This window comes from Orycteropus afer, unplaced genomic scaffold (genome assembly GCF_000298275.1).
Source record: "Orycteropus afer afer isolate SDZICR_OR568_19922 unplaced genomic scaffold, OryAfe1.0 scaffold00258, whole genome shotgun sequence".
In the NCBI taxonomy this organism is placed as follows: Eukaryota; Metazoa; Chordata; class Mammalia; order Tubulidentata; family Orycteropodidae; genus Orycteropus; species Orycteropus afer.
In genome coordinates this window covers 1,447,834-1,468,059 of record NW_006921845.1, presented here as the reverse complement: position 1 = coordinate 1,468,059, position 20,226 = coordinate 1,447,834, and the positions used below count along the sequence as shown (strand labels likewise).

Genomic DNA, 20,226 nt, shown 5'->3' with positions numbered 1-20,226 from the left:
TGTCTGTGTTAATTGGTTTCCCTTTTCTTTGTTGAAGAGGGTCTGTGCAATCCTTCTGCCTAGTCCGCCATCTTGCCCCGCCTCCCCAAGGCTGTAAATCTTTAGAGAAGAAGATGTCCTCATCTTTCTCTCGCAGAGTTGCTGGTGGCTTTGAATAACCAACCTTTTGATTAGCAGCCAAGTGCTTTAAACACTGTGCTACCAGGGTTCCTTTCCTTGGGAGTAGTGGTTCTCAAACCTTAGGCTACATCAGAATCACCTGTGGTGTGTGTTTAAAGTGCAGATTCTTGAAACTGTCCCCTGAGCATTTTAATTCATTGGGTAGGGTGGGGCTGGGCCTGGGATTCTGCACTTTAAAAACACACCTCCTGTAGTCCTGGTCCCCACTGTGAGAAGCAATGCTCAGGAGCATTCAAAGCATTTCCTCATAACCCTGTGAGTGAAAAGGGCAAGGGTATTTATTCTGCATTTTAGAGAGAAGGACAAGAGCCTTTTCAATAATAATTTTTAATTGAGCATTTGTTATGTGCCAGGCACATAACATAAGGGGAAAGTGCTCAAAGAGATGTATTGACACAGTGGCTGCAACAGTGAGCTCAGGTATGGCAAGGATTGTGAGGCTGGCATAGGACCAGGCAGTGTTTTGTTCTGCTGTGCATAGGGTCACTATGAGTCAGAGACGACTCAACAGCACCTAACAACAACAAGACACTGTGCTAAATTTTTTACATATTTCACTTAGCACAGCAATATGAGGAGATAGGTATTATTGTCTCTCATTTTCCAATGGGAAGAGGGAGACTCAGAGGCCAGAGATGCACAACAACTAAATGGCAGAGCCAGGATTCAAACCTGGGCCTGCTGACACTGGAGACTGGCGATTAATCATAATGCTATACTGCCCATACAGGCCCCCAGCAAACAAATCTTACATTTGAAATTGGCTTTCTAAATTTCTTATTAAATGCTCCTTCTGTTAGATGGGAGTACCCTGGGATTTATTTGATCATCTCTATAAAAAATGACCAGTAACCCTGACACTGAACCCATTCCAGCCAGACATTTTACTTTCAAGGTCACTATAGGGCTGGACTTAAGAGAAACAATAAAGTGAATGTGAAGTGTCTAAATGTTGGGGAGGTGTGGTGAGAGTCTACTGGGAATGACCTAGGGCTCAGGGTTCCAGAGAGAGGGGGTACACTGTGGCAACAGGGTCAGAAAGGAGCTGCTGAAATCTGAGCAGGTGGAAATGATGGGGGTCCAGGTGATGAGCACATATTTTACAATACCTGGGGCACTAATGGAGAGCTCTGGTGGCATAATGCTTAAAGCATTTGACTGCTAACCAGAAGGCTGATGGTTCAAAACCACCAGCCACTCCTCAGAAGGAAGGTTGGGCAATCTACTTCTGTAGAGATACTGCCTCAGAAACCCAAGGAGGGGTCGCTAAGAGTTGCAGTCAACTCTAATGATTGATTTCTCTGCAGACAAATGAGTTACTATGAATGAGGAACACTGGAACACCATCTACTTATTCTGTTCTCTTCAGGGTTCTGCAAAATGTACGGGTGGCTGATTAGGGAACTGGCTTGCTGACAAGGTCTGCCAGTGCCAATAGAGCCACACTGGGGGTAAGGGTGGGAAAAGAATGCCAAGCAAAACACTACAGAATTCACCTTGTCTTGAGGCAGAAATGGGGAGATGCTGCAAAGAGAGTCACTGCGGAACACCAAAGAGCATTTGTCCTCTTTGCATAGTTCCCTGATTCTCAAGAGCTTCTGCTATAAGAAAAGGTATCAAATTATAGGATGATATACTGGGATAAGACTTAAGGAAACTTTCTTTATTAGCTGGGAGTCCCTGTCTGATGTAAAGGATTAATACACTCAGCTAGTAACCAAAAGTGTGGAGGCTCAAGCCCATCCAGAGGCCCCTCAGAAGAAAGACTTGGTGATCTACTTCTGGATGAGGGGTGGGGTGGGGGATGGGAAACAGCCATTGAAAATCGTAGAGCATAGTCCTACTTTGACCCACATGATGTCACCATAAGTTAGAATCAACTTTATGGCAGCTGGTTATTTATTAGCAAGGTAACCAAGAGAGGACTGAAATAGTCTATGTTGGAGGTCTTAAAAATAGGAGAGATGGGGGAATAAGTGAATGATCTCTGGGGCCCCTACTGTTGGTTACTGGTGGCTGGTGGGGTCTCAGTGGGCCAATTCTTGGGGAGAGTTGATGATTGTAGGACTCTTAAGTATCAGTTGAAGAATGTTATGCTATAGTCCATACTATTTTATGCCTTCATACCTTCATACCTTGGGAGCTCTGGTGGCGCAGTGCCTAAGACATTTGACTGCTAAACAGAAGGCTGGTGGTTCAAACCCACCAGCCACTCCTTGGGAGGAAGGTTGGGCGATCTACTTCCATAGTGATACCACCTCGGAAACCCAAGGAAGGGTCGCTATGAGTTGGATCCGACTCGACGGCCATGAGTTTGGTTTGGTTTTGGTTTACCTTCATACCCGTGTTGTTTTGTCTTTCTTCCCACTACCACACCCTCTCTGTCCTCTATACCCCTCTCCTGGCTAACTCCAACACATTATTCAGAACCCAGCTCAAGTGCTGTATTCCCAAGGAAGTCTTTTTTGATCTCTAGAGTCTGGATTAGGTGCCCTTAATCTCTCCATATACCTATCACACCATCCACTGCTTGTATTCAAATGAGATGTATGCATGTCTAGTTCTTCTAGATTGTACAGTAGTTCCAACACGAGGATCCTGTTTAATTCACCAATATGAACTCGAATGTCTGGGTGTTCAGTAAACATTTGTGGAACTGAAAAGCTAGATAATAAGTTGTGTCACCTTGTCCAGGCACTTAACATCCCTCTTTCTCAGGTTTCTAATGTGTGAGTTGACAGGTGGATGAACTAGTCAGGTATATTGATCTTAAGCTCTGGAAAGGAGTCTCAGTCTAATAACCCAACCAATCCAGTCTCCATTCCTTTCCTATAGAAACTCTAAGGTCTTTTCCAGTTTTAAAATCCCAAAATTTTGAAGCATAATGTGATGCTATTATTAATAATAGTAGCAGGAACAGGTTACTGGCACACCATAGAATTTGAAAGATAATGTTATGGGTTACATAGGAATTGGTTTTATTTCTTTGGCTGGATATCCACATATATGGGACAATGAAATGTTTTTTAAAAGAGTTTTAGGAATCTAATAAGCTTAATAATGATTTTGTGAGTTAGAGGTTTAACTCTAAACATTTCTTCTTATATAGCAAAGGATCAGTGGAGGTGGAGCATGGAAGGATAAAGGAGGTGCTTGGGCTTAGTTTTGAAGTATAAATGTTGGTTTGGCTGTCTGTAAGGTGTGTGAAGGAGGAAATGGCATTCCAGATAAGACGTGGAAGAGTGGGAGGACATGGCACAAGGTCTGTAAATAGGCCTTGGTGGTGGAAACAGAGTGTGCTGGGAGGAGTAACCACAGATGGGGTTTTCAAAGTAGGTTGGAGTAAGATAACTAAGGAATTTATATGCCACAGTTTAGAGTCCAGATTGTATTCTAAGAGTGTAGGAAACCATAAGAAGTCTCTAACCGTGGCCAAAAATGTCAAGTTCAGTTTTTAGAAACTTCACTCTGACAGGAAAGTTGAGAATGGATTGGAGACTGAAGACACGAAGGTGATTGCTTCCTACTTTCTATCCGTCCAGATACCCATCATCCTTCCGTTTATCTACCCTTCTGTCATCTGTTCACCCATCCCCCAAACAAACACTATTGAGTGTTTGATTCTGGTGGCGTTGTGCCTAAGGCATTTGACTCCTAACCAGAAGGCTGGAGGTTCAAACCCATCAGCCACTCCTCAGAAGGAAGGTTGAGCAGTCTACTTCGGTAGTGATACCACCTCAGAAACCCAAGGAGGGGTTGCTATGAGTTGGAAATGACTTGACGGCAGTGAGTTTTTGGTTCTGAGAACACACTTTATAATCAGATAAGCCTGCACTTTGAATTCTGTTCTGTCACTTACCCATCTGTGTGTCTTTGGTTGAGTTAGTTGATCTGTCAAGAATTAAATTTTATCACTTGCTAATAGGGTAACAATGATATCCATTAGTACTTGATAGGTTGGTTGAGAGGAATAAGTGAAACAATGCTTAAGAAATGCTGGCCTAGTGCCAGGAACTCATAAACATTCACTAACTTTTGTTGTTGTTATGTGCCATTGAGTCAGTGAGCTGACTCATAGCAACCCCTCCTTGGGTTTCCAAGGTGGTATCACTACAGAAGTAGATTGCCCAACCTTCCTTCCAAGGAGTGGCTGGTGAGTTTGAACTGCCAACTATTTTAATTGATATTAACAGGTTGGAGAAAGCAATTCGAGAGCTGACATGCCAATGGGGATTGTTGAAGTCATGGGTGTGAAGACCTTTCCTAAAATGGGATTCAGTTCAGCATTTACTCAGCACTACATACAGACCACTGTGCTGGGCAAGATGGGAAGTGCAAGGGTGTGAGCCTCTGGGAGTTGTCAGGTCTTAGCTTGAATACGAGACAGAATGTGTTAAATGCTCTGGTCAGGTCAGTGGTGGATGTCTAGCAAAGCTTGGAGACGGCAGAATGGGTCTTGAGTAATGAACAGGACTCCAGTAGGTAGATATGGAGGATTCTACAAAAAAATAAAAAATAACTGCCATTGAGTTGATTCCAATTCACAGTGACTCCCCCTTTGGGTTTCTGAGGTAATAAATCTTTACAGAAGTAGATTGCTCAGTCTTCCTTCTGTAGAGTGGCTGGAGGGTTTGAACCACCAACCTCTGGTTAGCAGTCAGATGCCTTAGAGATGAAAGCATCTAGTGAGTAGATAATGGAGGAAAAACTCAAGTTGTACAGAAGTCTAGGGGTAAGAGACTGAGAATGAATATTAAGAAAACCAGAAAGGATGTGTAGGACTAGAATATAAGTACTTTTTAAAAAATTGTTATTTGGGTGAAAGTTCACAGAGCAAATTGGTTTTCCACCCAACAATCCATACACATTCTGTTTTGTGATATTTACTGCAATCTCCACACTGTAACAGCATTCTTCCCACTTCCTTCCTGCAGTTGCCCCTTCCCTTTGCCCTTCCTTCTCATTCCCTCCCACCTTCCTAGCTCTCTCTCTGGACAAATGCTGTCTTCTTGATCTCATATGCTTGATTGTTCTAACGATTTGTCTGCTCTCCTGATATTACTGTTCACCTCATAGTCCTGTCTATCATTTGGCTGACATTTGAGTCACAGCGGTTCAGTTCAGTTCCTAGCTTGAAAGGTGTCTAAGGGCCACAGTCTCAGAGGTGCTACCAGTTTTCATCAGACCAGTAAGCTGCTCTTTTTTTTTTATGATTTTGAGTTTTGTTCCGTATTTCCCCCATTCTATCTGGGACTTCTTATCGTGTTCTTTCAGAGCAGTCAGCTGAGTACCATCTAGTTCTTCTGGTCTCGAGGTCATGGAAGATGGGGTTCACGTGCTCCATTAGTCCCTTGGACTAATTGTTTCCTTGCCATCTTTGATTTTCATCACACTTCTTTACTCTGGATAAGGAGAGACCAATAGTTTCACTTTAGATGGTTGCTCACAAGCTGCTTTTAAGACCCCAGTCACTACTCACCAAAGTAAGATGTAGAACATTGTCATGGTGGATTATGCTATGCCAATTGATCTTAGTGTCCCCTGAGACTATGGTCCTGAACCTCCATACCCAGCAACTCATTTTCACAAGATACTTGGTTTTAAATAAGAAATGTTCATAATTTTGTCCCCTATATGCTCTACTATACTCATAGATGGGAGCTCTGGTAGCATAGTGGCTAAGGCACTTGACTGCTAACCAGAAGGCTGGCGGTTCAAAGCCACCAGCCACTCCTCAGAGGGAAGATGGGGCAATCTACTTCTGTAGTGATACTGCCTTGGAAACCCAAGGAGGGGTCGCTATGGGTCGGGTCCGACTCGATGGCACATAACAACAACAACATACTCATAGATATATTTGTAGCACATGTAAATACATAGGTGGAGATAGCCTCTGTCAAACTGTGGGTGTAGTCCCATTTGCCTTCCCATGCCTGTTCAGATTGCCTATGTATGTATCTACTCATAAATTATTGTTATTATTATTTTTATTGCAGCATTGTATATGTAATAGTATTCACCTATTCACCTGCAACAAAGGTGAACATGGATATTCTTTAAGAAATCATAAGGGGAAATCAAGTTTTAGAATATAGACAGGTATCAAATTATGCTCAGTAGAGAACTTTGCATTCCATGCTGAGGATTTTGGACTTGGGGTATTATTGAGGAGCAGAAAGATATGGTCAAGTTTATGCTTCTAACTCACTGCCGTTGAGTCAATTCCAACTCACAGCAACCCTACAGGACAGAGTAAAACTGTCCCATAGAGTTTTAAGGCTGTTAATCTTTATGGAAGCAGACCGCCTCATCTTTCTCCCATGGAACGGCTGGTAGGTTTGAACTACTCATCTTTTGGCTAGCAGCTGAATGCTTTAACCACTGCACCACCAGAACGCCTTCAGGTTTATGTTTAGAAAGTTTTAATTACAGAGATGTGAATGGTGATGGAAGAGGGGGGCACTTAGAAGCTATCAGAGAGTCTAGAAAAAGGCCTTGAGGACCTGAACTAGGGTCCTGGGGATGGAAAAGGATAGTTAAGGAGCTTTCAGTGACTCAGTTTTTGTGGAGTGAGACAAAAGAGATTGGTTTGCAGCCTGAGAAATGAGGAAATGATAATGCCACTGAGAATGGGCAGTAGTGGGAGAAGATTTGGGAGGAAAGGCGCAGCCCTGTTTGGAATCTGAGATGTGCGTGAGACATCCATCTGGCGGAAATGTCCACTTGTCAACAGATTGTTGGACTGAAGCTTGCAAGTGTGATCAGGGTTCGGAAACAGACTCAGGAGCCCTGTGCTTGCAGATATAGTTGAAGTCACCTAGGGAAGTGAAGGAACCACTTTTGTAGAAGGACTAAATTTCAGGCCAGTTAGCAAGAGAGGAGGTGGTGGTGGAGATGGGAAGAGGACTGGAAGAGAGAGGGGTGTGGCATTAGTCCAGATGAGAGATTTTCAAGAAGGGAAGAAGACGATCAACTCCCTTAAAGACTCAAAGAAATTGAACTGACAGATGACAGTATATAAGTTTATTGACTGATGTGGTGAAGGCAGAATTTTAGGTACATCTCTCCCTGGGTGGGTGGCAATATATAGGGTGGCCTAGAGTGGGACCATATGGAATCTCATGGGTATTTTGATCATTTGGTGTGATGTACATGTTGTTTGGGATAGTTGGAATGAGCTTACTCCAGGTTAGAATTTTTTGCCTGACTCTCTCCTTAACAGCCAGTTATCACCAGAGATTCAGAGTTTGAAAAAAAAATAATGAGATTGCCTTTCTATCCTACAGTCTGGAATTACCATATGTGAAGAAGTCCTTTATCTAAAAGTGAAGGGACAACTGGGTTCTTTTTACTCAGATGTGCATGTGCTTGACTTGTCATTCATATTCTTGTACTTTTGGGTGCAGTCTGGTTGAGGTTAAGGTTAGAGCTCTTCTGGCAACATAATCCTGACAGACAACTTAAACCTTGGAATACTTGGCCATGGTCTGTAATTGGCCCAAGAAAAAGAGGGCCACCACAAGGAGGTGAACACCTGAGTCTGGTCTCCAGCTACTTCCTGAGGCTTTGCACAGAGGACATATGTTGAGGGATCTGCTTGCCACCACTCCTGAGGCTCAGCTCCTCCACCTGAGGGACAAGGCCATGATTTCCTTTCTCGGGCTTTGTAGTGGCAGATGAGATAAGATAAGGGATGTGGAGGATGGGGTGAGAAATTGAAGAGCTCCTTTTCAAAGAGGCATCTTAAGCTTCTCTATATCACAGTTATTGGTAGTATTATACATGAGATTCTAAATGTAAATTCTTAGGAGAAATCAAAACAATGGGCCTTGCTTTTCTCTGTGGAGTCCTTGGGTGACAGTTAATACACTCAACTACTAATTGAAAGGTTGGTGGTTCAAATCCACTCAGAAGTATCTGAGAAGAGAGGCCTGATGATGGACCTCTGAAAAATCAGACATTAAAAATCCTGTGGAGCACAGTTCTACTCTGACGTACGTGGGACTGCCATGAGCTGGAATTGACTCAACGGCAACTGCTTTTTCTCTCCAGACATCCTCTGGTCTCCTATTTTTCCGCCCTTAATAAATTTCTTTCCAAAACTTGTAACACTGCTCCCTCCCCACCACCGCTTCCTTGTTCCCATACTTGATGATTCGGGAGTTTGTGCCTTGTCCCTTTTCTCTCTGCAGCAGCAGATACCCATTCCCAGGTGGGTAAGGGATGCGATTTTCATTGCAAATGAGTCCAGAGGGATATTTGAGGTTATAGTTGGATCTTCATGCAAATGCCAGTGTTCTTTACCCTCTCTCCCCTCCTTCTGGGAAGGCTGGGACCAAGAGTGCTTCCTACAGCCCTTATGAGCCCTGAGTCTGGAATATTTTCTAAGCCTACTCTCTGATGGCTGAATAGGTGGGACACTTGACTTTTCATTCCCCCACTCTTATGCTTTTTGCTTTCTGATTTCATACTTCCTTTCTCATAACCCTGTATCTTTCCTTTGAACCTACTCCTTTTTCCATCTCTTTCCTTTCTCCATTCTCTCCAAGTAAAGCAAATACCTATTAGAATTGAATCACACTTAATATTCCTCTCTTCCCTTTCTTCATCTCTTCTCTCTCTACTCCATTAACAGCACAAGCTAAAAGCCAATTACTAAATATTTATATAGCTTATAAGCCTTGATGCAAGTTAATTTGGTACTGTGGGAAGCTTAGGTTGCCTATTAGAATGGAATTTTTTGAGAGGTCCATGTAGAATGGGAGAAGCTTTGCTGTGTTCATCTCTGCCCCAGCAGGAGCTAATATGGCTTATAAGGAAATTACCTAGTGTGGATGAGTTATAAGTCAGATGACCCAAGTTTTCTTTATAAGCATTCTGTGATCAGAGGATACTTGGCTTGTCTCTGCTATGCATTGGTACTCATTTTTAAATAGGGATTATGACACTTATCATTACTATTGTGGTGAATTTTTTAAGAAGCCAGTAAAAGAATATTATGTGAATATTTTGGAGAGTGGGATTTTTGTTGTCTTTTTTATGAACAAAATGTCCAAAATAAACATTGAAACTTTGGACTTGCAGCACTGATAAAATGAGTGATAGTATTGGGTGACTCCTAACAATCTTACATTCTGTGTACCCAAGATGCTCTCTGGCATATAATAGGAGCTCAGACTCTATTTAGATGAATGGCCAGATGGATGGATAGATGATTATCTAAATGTTTAATTGCCCTACTTCCCCTTATTACTATTTCTATTTCACGTTGGCACCGCTGCCCTCTCCTGGCCAGCAGCAGTATTACAGTACAGACAAGTTCATAGGTGCACCCTTCCCTCTCTGTTTCTCTCTAGTGCCCTTGCCCAGGCTCCCACACCTGGCTCCCTTTGCCCCATCTTTAGCCTCCAATTACTGACTACCTGTCTTTCCTCGTTCCCTTTCCACCCTACTCCCTCTCTCTCTCTGTCCCTGCAGCACTGCCAGTAATTCAAACCGCAGCACACCAGCCTGCTCCCCTATACTCCGGAAGCGGTCTCGCTCACCAACTCCACAGAACCCGGACGGAGACACCATGGTGGAGAAAGGCTCAGATCACTCCTCGGACAAGTCCCCATCCACACCAGAGCAGGGTGTGCAGCGCAGCTGCTCCTCACAGTCTGGCCGAAGTGGTGGCAAGAATTCCAAGGTGAGGCGACCCCCACAGAGGCTTCTACCCCCTTGTTAGCTGCTGCAGAGGGCGTACCTTCCTCTAGGGCTTTCTGTGATTAAACAGCCAGGGTTACCCAGAGATGATCTTTATTTACTAAGGTGAGGACAGAGCAGTCAAGGGAGACCCTAGTTAAATACCTTCTCAGCTAAGCACTCAGAGAGAGTTCTATGGGCTGGAAATGATTCCACAGCTAGTGCCCTCTGGAGACAGCTTATCTTTCTTTAGGAACAAGATGTGAAAGAGGACTGCTCTGGGGACCATGAGAGGTCATCTGTTTATCCCTGCTGCCTTTTTCAAATTTGGTCCCTGGGACGGGGATAGAAGGGAACATTACTTGGAATCACTATCCTGCCAGGAAGAGAGTCCTCAAGGAAATTTGAAGAATGCCATTTTTAACTTCCTTTTGTCCATTACTCTGCCTTACAATGCTAATTTACTTAGTATTTTACCTGGCAGAGAGGACAGGACAGGGCCTCCTGAGGATTTCACCATTACCACCTTACCACCAAGGCCTTTGGCCTAAAGATACATGTAAAATAAGCCCCAGTGGCGGGGAGAGGTGAGAAAGCCTGGGCTAGTTATGGTTCCTCAGAGATTTTCTTAGCCCTTTGGGGAGTAAAATAGGGCTTTGTCTAGATTCTCCCTCTTCATCACCCTGGGAAGAGGGTGGGGATGCCAGGGAGGCATGGGAGCTGCTTTCCATCTGAATTTGCCTTTTGATATCTTGTTCTTCCTCTTCTTCCCCACCATTTTCCCAAATACCTTCTTTGCATGCATGGTCTTAGTCTCACAAGCGCCTCTCAAAAGTAAGCCTTCTTTTGTGTCTGTCTTTTTATCCCCTCTAGTGTTGACTTGTCTGTAGTGCTCAGCACCTCCTTCCCTCCACCCCTCCCCAATTCTGGCCCATATGTCTTGCTTGGCCCCTTTCCCAGAAAAGCCGGCCCCACTGCCACACTGGCCGTTTGGTATGAAGTCATGAGGGACCATTCCTTCTGCACCTGAAGTCTGAGAACACACCCCGACCTCCCCCTCTGCCCGGATGTCTTTGCCTGCTCCCCAGTACTGCCTCTGGCTAGGCATTGTGATTTATTATTATTATAATTCCCTCCTTTCATAGTGCTATCTAGAAACAAGAGTCCTGCCAAGGATTAGTTTCATGTCTTTTAAGGGAAGGAAGGCCCTGTCTGGTGGTACTCATGTCCTGATATTCCCCTTGGTGGATGAGTTCTGAGTTTCCAGAACTAGTGATTGGATTAGCAGTAAGGACAAGTTGATTGAGGGTCATGAGTGTGACATGTGACTTGTTCAATAGCACTGACCTCAAGAGCTCTCCCTGGCACATTCTTCCACCTACCTTCTCAGAGTAGCTCAGCTTGAGTGCCCCCTTACTGCCCACCACCCAGCACAGGAGGCCAGAGTGTTCTAAGGATCCTAGATCATGATCAGAGCCTGGGGCATTTTTATCAAAGGGCATGGAGCTAGCATCTGGAGTTAGGTGAATGTTGACAGTCATCCCTGCCAGGCCCTTTAGGGATGTGGCCAGGTCGGTGAGGCAGAGCTAGAGTTGGCCAGGGGCCCCATGATTTCAAAGGATTGAGGAGAACTTGGAGCAAGTAGAGGGTGAGCAATAGGTATTTTAGAATGGGAGGACTCAGGAAATGATACCCACGGGGAAAGGGGGTGGATACAGCCTGAAGAAGAGAAAGCTGAAGGATGACTTAATAATAGTCTCAAGTCTCTGAGAGCATTTTGGGGAGGAGGAGGGTGAACAGCTGTTCTCTTTCCTGAGGCAAGAACAAGAGTCTACAGGGTTGATCCTGCAGTCTGTGACCTTCAGGCTAAAAGTACATCTTGACTCTGAGGATCTTGGGTGACTGTCTCAGGCTGTGGACAGGGGAGGTTGAATTCTGCCTGGAATGGGAAAGCCAGCAGAGTTCTCTGTAGGATCAGGCTGGGGTGCAAGTGTGTCTGGGCATGGGGCTTTTGAGATGACCACTGCCAGCCCCTCCTGACCCTTTCACACTGCTAGCTTGTCTGGTGTGAGGACTGGGAGACAGATTCTGCCAACTAGGGATCAAGTTATTCCTTCTCTCTGCATACTTTTCCATCCTAAGAGGAAATTCTGAGCTTCTTTACTCTCTTACCCCTATGCCTAGCAAGATACCCCATCAATTTTCAGTGAGATGAACAATATTTATGGTCATTAATCATCATCTATTTTGGTCAGTTGAGAGATGGAGGTGAATACCCAGTGATGAGGTGTTTTTTATTTTTATTTTTTTAAAAAGACTCTTAAATGGCACATCTTCAGGGAACAGGAATACAAAGACCTGGTCCAAAAAAGCCTCTTCAATGGCACATCTTCAGGGAACAGGAGTACAAAGACCTGGTCCATACCCCAGGCAATCTAGGAAGGGAGAGAAGAAAGTACCCGGATGGCCTACAGATCAAATCTGGCTTTTAGTACCACATGGGTATAATTTGTGATGCTGCTGAATTCAGGCAGGAGAAATCATCTTTAAGTGAAGTAGCCAGGAAACATTTCAGTGGGCAGGTGGCACTGAGCCAGTCAGGAACACTGAGTGGGATTTCGGTGAGGCAAAACTGGATGATTATGGAGAGACCAAGAGCTAAGCATGGATGAGGAGCTAATCTTGGCCCCTTTCATGAGGGAAGTAGAGCAGGAGGGGATTGAAGGGATGGGTTGAGGCAGTGTCTGTCTCCACTGTACACAAATTCTGACTTCCCTGAGACCAGCTCCCCACCCCATTCTCTCATCAGTCATCCTCTAAATGCAGGAAAACAGGACCGACTCTTTGGAGTATAGGAACAGTGCCATCCTGGGTGGGCCTGGAGGCAGCTGTGGTGGGTCTGGGAGATGAATGTGCAGGACATGCAGACTTCATTCAGAAGATCCACAAGAGAACTGGTATAGGAATTAGGTTCTCTGCCTGTTGGGACTTGGAGTAGAGCATGAGAGGAAGGGAGCTGCAGCTGTGAGGGGAAGCAAGGAGGAGGGTCTGCTAGTTTGGTGGCAATGCCATCTCCCACCAGAGGAACATTGTCTAAAGTCAGCCAGATGTATCCATGACAGGGGCTCTAATAGTGAGCACTGTCATCTTAGCTGGGCCCCTCACTCCTTGTCTCCTGCTTACTGCCTAGAGGATGTATTCCCATATATTTTTCAGGGAACTGGGGAGTGTCTCCCTGGCAAGAACCCTAGAATCAGGCCTAAGACACAGTGTCTGGTTCCCTTCTGTCAGCCTCCAGTTCCTTGTTAGCTAATACAGAGGGCATGGACTAGGTGATCATTAAGGCCCCACTCCTGTGACTGTAGCTGTATTGCTGTAGCTGACCCCTGCTAGGTTTAGCCCTGCCCGGAGGAGGGGACCAGAAGACTTCATGCCTTATTTCTGCTAATCCCAGGACACTTGGATTTATTTTGCCACCACTCAGCTTCTGCTCTGTGGCCATGGCTCTTGACCACTAGAGGGAACCAGGAACTTGCTTTCCTGCTCCCATTAGCTCCACAAATGGGTCTGGTATCTCCAGGCCCTGTGTGGAGGAGATGCAGCAAACCCTTGGCATATGACCAGCAATATGAACCCAGTGGGTGGACAGCATCCCGCCTGGCTCTGTGGCCCTTCTACCCATCTTTGCTTTTGTTTGACTTTTTTTCATTTCTAATTTTTATGGTTTTCTTTCCAGTATGACAGACTTAACCTGATCAAAGTAAGAAATTATTTCTTTTCCAACTCCTGCTAAATGTAGAGCTACTGTAGTCCCCACCCACTCTTCTCCATTCCCATCCCCAAGACCCCTTGTGCCTTTGCACTGGGGAGATAGTTTTAGATTGGTGGGGGGAGAGGGCAGGAAACCACTTCAAGGAAACTTGGGTCTGTTTCCGGGACCTGGCATTCCTTTAGGTGCTTGCTGTTCTAATCTTGTCTAGAAAGGACAGTAGAAATGTCCTCTGCTCAATTCCCTGTCCCCAACAGCTCTGTTTTTTGGGTAGTTTTCCTGAGTTCCTCCTCCTTGTTCAGCTAAATCCATTGATAACCTGTCAGGATACCCATCATTTCCACTCCCTAACTCTGCTCCTTCCTTCCTTCAGGCTCTCTGCCATTAACTCACAAGGGCAGGCAGCCTCACATTTATGCCACTGGAGGCCTCTCCTCTCTCAGAAGACAGCAGCCCCTGACTGCCCTGTCAGCCGTGAGACTGGACTCTCCCTGACAGGCCTCTCCGTGGGATTCAGTCCCAGAAAAGCAGTGCCGCTAAGAGGCTGGTCAGAGTTCAGGGGTTACTGCCCCTAGTAGGCATTCTCAGAGGATTCAAATGGATTTGGCTGGACGAGTGGGTCCCATTTCTTCTGGTGGTGCCAAGAAGCTGGTTAGTGGTAGAGTCTCAAACTGAGGGACACGTTAAATCTTTGTTCTGGAATAGTATGCTTCACATTTCTTTTTAACACTTTTGAGCACGTACTCTTAATTCTCCTTTACAAAAGAGCAAATGCAGAAGTGTCACATAGCTAGTTAGAAGCAAGACAAGGGCTCCCTAGTTAAAGCTCACTCTTTGTCACCTTGAAGCTCTTTGTCCCAAACAGATTTAGAAGGGACTGGCCTTCATGTTCATGTTCCACATGCCAATAAGTGAACAGGGACAACAAACTTCTGTTTGCCTGAAGGTGGTGGGAGAGCCCTCTGAGGAATAATCCTAAAGGATTTCAGATCTCCCCTCCAAGGCCAGGTTCTTGTTGCCCTTTCTCCTCCATGGAGGCCAGGATGGTGGGATGAGGGGCTAAGAACTGTGTAACAGAGAGTTGTCTCAGCTATGAAGTAGCTTCAACTTGACACCAAAACTAAAAAAAACCAAACCCACTGCCATTGAGTCGATTCTGACTCATAGTGACCGCCACTGAGTTTCTAAAGGAGTAAATCTTTATGGAGATAGATTGCCTGGTCTTCCTTCTGCAGAGTGGTTGATGGGTTTGAACCGCCAACCTTCTGGTTAGCAGTCAAATGCCTTAGGCACTACACCACCAGGGCTCCGTTCAGTTTGACACAGTGAAGGGAAAATGTGGGACAGTTAAGGCTGGCAGTGCCCAGAGTATGTCTTCCTCTGTGGGAGATGTAGTTTTATGACTGTCACCAAAGCCTCCTGCCCTTTGATTTCAGTTGTGCATGAAGCCAGGGCTTCTATGTGAGGGCCCAAGAGATAAGAGGTCCCACAGTGCAGACGATATCAGCTACTTCTGCTCCAGTCATCTGTGGAGCCTGTGTGCTCTATCCTCCCTCCTTCAGAAGCTGTAGAGGCTGATTTTCAGTTCCAGGTTCAGGATCTTTATGTGGCCATAGCTCCCTCAAAGATGAAAACATTCATTTTGGATATCAAGATTTAGCTGTGTTCCTGCTAAGAACTTCTGTATTGGAGGAGAGGCTAAGGCTGTGATGGGAGTGTGTGACTTCTGATGGGTCATGGTGACAGCCTGTGTTGGGAAATGACCATGGAGAGCATCTTGCTGAAAGAATTGGGAGCCTGCTTGGTCCTCTGCCCCAAGGCCATATTCTGGCCAGTGAGGTCTGACGTTGGGATGAAACAAAACCCCTTCAGAGGCAGCTCCAGCCCATGTCTGCTCCCTCAGTTCTCCAATTCCAGCTCCTTTGTTGACTCTCAGAATGGAAGATCTCTGTGGCGTTCTTAGTAGGGTTGAGAGAGCCTGGTGAGGTCAGAGCTCAGTCACATGGCCGTTGCAGTCCTGACTGCAGCCACAGTCATCTGTACTTGAGTACACAGTCACCTCCACCCTGCCGATATGTGCTCAACAGATATCCAAGGCAGGGGAATACCCTCGTCTTCCCTGACAAGTTAGGGTTGGGGGCAGGGAGCTTAAAACCAGCTGGAGAGCCTAAGTTTGCTAACTGTCCCTAGGACAATACCGATGACATTGACCTGCAGGCAAAGTTTCCCTCTATCCAGTGATTCCCCACCTTAATTTCACACTTGGCAAACTTTTTAGAAATGAAAATACCACAGTTCCAATCTAATCCTATTGGAGTTGTACCTCATGGGACAGACCCTAGGCAAATGTGTGTGTGTATGTGTGTGTGTGTGTGTGTGTGTCTGTCTGTCTCTCTTTCTATCTTCTAAATGGGAAGTGCAATAAAGGACTCCTAGCTATAGGGGTTGGAGACAGACAAGGCACAATATTAGCCATCTATCTCCTTTCCCAAAGAAACTTCCACTTACCATGAAGATGAGTTACCTGTGCCTAGAACTGGAGTGGAGAATAACTGGAGCTGAGGTGGAGTCTGGTCTCACTGATGTTGAATGAGGGCACTACAGAGTTGGAAAGGACTTTTACAGATTATCTGCTTCAATCTCCCTCCCCATGCAGAGTCGGCCAACCACAGTCCCACCATTATTGCTTAGGAGATCATCCAGTTGTTGAGATAAAAGATGGAATTTGCTCCTCTGCTCACTTACTGAGAGTAAGCTTCGAGGAGTTTTTAGGCAGCCTCTTTTCTTGCCCTCCCGCCAAAGTGTCCTATCCTGCCTTCTACTGAGAGGTGGTGGGCGGTGCTGACTTGGAGCAGAAGGCTGGGGTAGTTGCTCCCTGTACTTTGCTTCTGGTCAGGGCCCATTTTGGGACTGGTTCGTGGATGCCAGCAGCGCATCCCTCACCCTCATCAAAAGAACCTTGTGATGGGGCTTCAACTCCCTTCTGGTTGAGCTATAGCTGGTGCTGCTGCTGCCTGCCACCCCAACTGCGGTGGGGCTTCCAGCATGGATTGCTCCTGGGCCTCCTTTCTGGAGCTGTCTTGAGAAAGGAGGACCCCTCCTGAGCAGCAACCTCGGAAGCATTCAGCTGCATTTGGACCCCTCCTCCCCACCCACCCTCTGCTGTCTGTAAACGTCCCTCTAGGCCGGGGTGCCTTGGCCATTCCCACTACCTCTTCCCTGACTAATTTTACCTTCTCTCATTTTATCCTTTCAGAAAAGCCAGAGTTGGTATAATGTAAGTATTCCTGTTTCTCTTCTTCCTGGGTACGTGACCTGGGTGGGGGAGTGGAGGTGGGCAGGGGAATGGGATGGTGTGGAGGGAAATTTGGCTCCCCTGTGGGCTTCAGTAAATTGAAGGGACAAGGAAGATGGGCTTTCTCCCTCTCCAGCTCTCCTCCCAAAGCCAGGTACAATGGCTGCCATCTGTAGCAGCCCAGGACAGCCCAGGAGAGGAGTGATTTCATTCAGGGAGATCAAGGAAGGCCAGCCCAGCTCGTCTCCACCTCACCTAAGGCTTTTCCAGTCCTAAAGGAGGATACTAGTCAGGATGGTGCAGGTGTTTCAAGCCCAGACAGAATTCGGAGACTGGAGCAGCCCTGAACCTAAGGCCAAAGCTTCCTTACCTTAACCTAGAGGTTTTGATGGAAATGGAGCCGTGAAACTTTCCCCTTTAGTAAAGAGCCTGTACCATTTAATGGAATTTGACTTCTGCTCCATAAACCAAAAACCGAACCCACTGCCATTGAGGGCAATTCCTACTCATAGCAACCCCCATTGGGTTTCTGAGGTGGTAAATCTTTACGAAAGTCAATTGCCCAGTCTTCCTTCCACAGAGCAGCTGGTGGGTTTGCAATCAAATACCTTAGGCACTACACCACCAGAGTTCCTTAGTACCCCTCAATATCCCAGGGATTTGCTCTGTCTAGAAAACATCTACTGCTCTTGGGTCTGTGAGGAAAAGCTCTGCCAGTTGCTCCATACCCAGAAACCACATGTGAAATGAGCAGTCTCTGTAAAGGCCACGTTCTCTCAGTCATACATTTCCTCCCGAAGGACAGCTGGCTGAAGTCCCTTAGCTGGCCCCCTGCTATGTGGTATTCTGCCCTCCAAGACTGCACATGGAAGGGCTGGGGATTTGGAAACCATGACCTGTCCTCAGACAGTCTTCTTGCCTTCACTGAGCTGTTCTCAATGTTTGGTTTTGATTGATTCTGTGAATACCATTCCCCACCCCCAACACTAGGGTTCTACTTCAGCAAGAGAAGTAGACATGGAGGCAGTGTAGTAGAAGGCTGTGATGGCAGAGAGTTGTTGAGATGGCACTCTGGTTAAGGGGAGCAGGAAAGGTAGGAACGGGAGAGGCTTAGGTTTAAAGTAGGGGCATGGATCAAAGAATCCCTGTGTGTGTATTCTCCACGTGGTGCTCAGTGAGTCCTCAAATTGATTAGTCCTGTGGCTTTGGACCTCGAGCTGCTCCATGGCCTGCCTGTCCTGGATGTTGTGGGTTGATCTATAGCCTTAGTCCTACCCAGCAGCAAAAGAGGCATAGGTTGATGGGCTGTGCTGACAGGAAGGAGCGGAGAGCTGAGGTGGCCTGGGGTGAAAGAGAAACTAGAGCTCTGTCTCCTTCCCTGGCTGTTCCCACCTCTCCCCCTTCCCACCTTGCTTCAAGTCCAGATCCCTAGTTGCTAAGCTCCTTGTAGGTGGAAGGCGAGGGGAGAATGGGTGATCTGCTTCCTTGGAAGCTGCCCCAGCCCAAGATGTTGGGGGCATCCACCATCCTTTGCCTAGTAGCCTCTTCTATTCCGCTGCCTACCCTTTGGATCAGTATTGAGAAAATTGAGTGTCTGCAAAGGGGAACAGAAAACATTTGGTCACTGACTTACTAGACAATTAAAATACCCAAATTTGGACCTGCATGTGCTCTTCCTTCTTGCTAATCTCCTTCTACTTCCCCTCATCTTTCTATTTTTCTGTCTCTCTGCTTTGCTCTGTAGAGCAGGCTTTTCTGCTTTGCCTCACTTTTCCTTTCCTTAAATTCTTCCTTACCCTGTGTTCTCTGATTACCCCTTTTTTTCTTTTCTCCCTGTCTATTTTTCCTCTTCTTTCTCTAATTTCCATTCTCCTGGCTGGCTATTTCTTTTCTCTTTCTTTCTAATCCTCTTTTTTGCCTTTTCTGCACACACACACACACACACACACACCCCCAACGCTTTTTATATCTAATTTCTCCTTCAGCCCCAAGCATACTTGGAGCAATGAGTGTAGGGACAGGTCAGAAATAGGTGCTGTGTCTTGGCTGAGGAGGGTAATGGGCCAGCTGCCAGATGGGCCCCAGAAGGCAGGGGTCATGCTGAGCAGATAGGTGCACATGAGACAGCAGAGGACCAGGCATGGCCTGAGTCCTGGTTCCCTTTGATTCCATGTGCAGCTGGAGATACAGTTGGACCTCATCTAGCCTTCAAATCACCTTATACAGAATCGTCCTACATAATACACTCTTTGGTTCTTTCCTGCCTCTTGCCATCTCTTTTTCTGGGTTGTCTCTTTTCACTCTCCACCCCTCCACCTGAATGAATTTCAGAAACATTATCGGTTCTCCACCCAACACAAATTATTAACTCTCCGAGGGCGCCTACGTCAGGGGCTCTTTGCCAAGAAGATTTAGCAATCTCTTTCCTCTCCTAGACTCACACTCTTGCACTGGGTTCTTCTAGAAACTCGGTGGTGATAGATATCATGGGGCCATCAACAAACATCTCCCTGCTGCTCCCTTGCTCCCTTTTCAACTGATCTGAGCATGAGAGCAAGACACAAGGCATGGCTGAGACCTGCCCTCTGCACTAGACCATTGGTGTTTTTGCAGGAGGCCTTTGCTCCACCCCTATTGCTTTGAAAGTGTTTTCTCCATTTCCCTTTAGCTGTCTCAGTGCTGTAACTTTGCATCTGTATTGGTTGGGACTTGACCTTTAGGAAGGATACCCTGTCTCCCCTTCTAGACTCTGCTGATGGCCCTTTTTATAATCTCATGATACTAGTGTAAGCATTCCAGCTTTTCTGATGCCTGAGACTTCTTCATTGCACTAGAAGTCCTTTAGATAGGCTAGGGTTGTAATCCCCCACCTTAAGGACAGTTAGGAACCTTCTGGCCAGATTTAGAACAGTGGGGGGGGGGGTCATTACTTTGTAGAGGTGCTGAAGGTGCAGGAGCACCTGAGCCCCACTGGAGAGCGAGTGGTAGGGGACCAGGGTCTGATATGAAAGGAGGCCCACCAAGCCCTTCCCTGCCCACCTCCACCCTCTTCCTTCACCACCCACTCTTTGATGGAAGACCAAAAGCATTTATCTTTTATTTAGGCAGGAAGGACCTGAGAGGATCCTCACCATGATGACAAGCAAACTGCCTTGCTCTAAAGAATGGGGTTCACATGGTGGCTGGGCCCCAGGGACATAGGGAAAGACTGAGCTATGAAGGTTCTGGTTTCTAAGTAGAAATAAAATAAAATAAAATAAAATAAAATAAAAGGGATAGTCAGGTCAAGGATGGGGTT

The 20,226-nt window shown here is 46.1% G+C and overlaps 1 protein-coding gene across 1 annotated transcript in view; it reads left to right on the top strand.

The window, feature by feature from the left end:
- The window catches only part of GRAMD1B (GRAM domain containing 1B), a 295,766-nt gene that overhangs the window by 235,889 nt on the left and 39,651 nt on the right, over positions 1 to 20,226 (top strand). The window contains exons 3-4 of the mRNA XM_042782193.1: positions 9,658 to 9,868; positions 16,890 to 16,910. Of these exons, the coding sequence (XP_042638127.1) occupies positions 9,658 to 9,868; positions 16,890 to 16,910 (232 nt within the window). The remainder of the gene's footprint in view (positions 1 to 9,657; positions 9,869 to 16,889; positions 16,911 to 20,226) is intronic.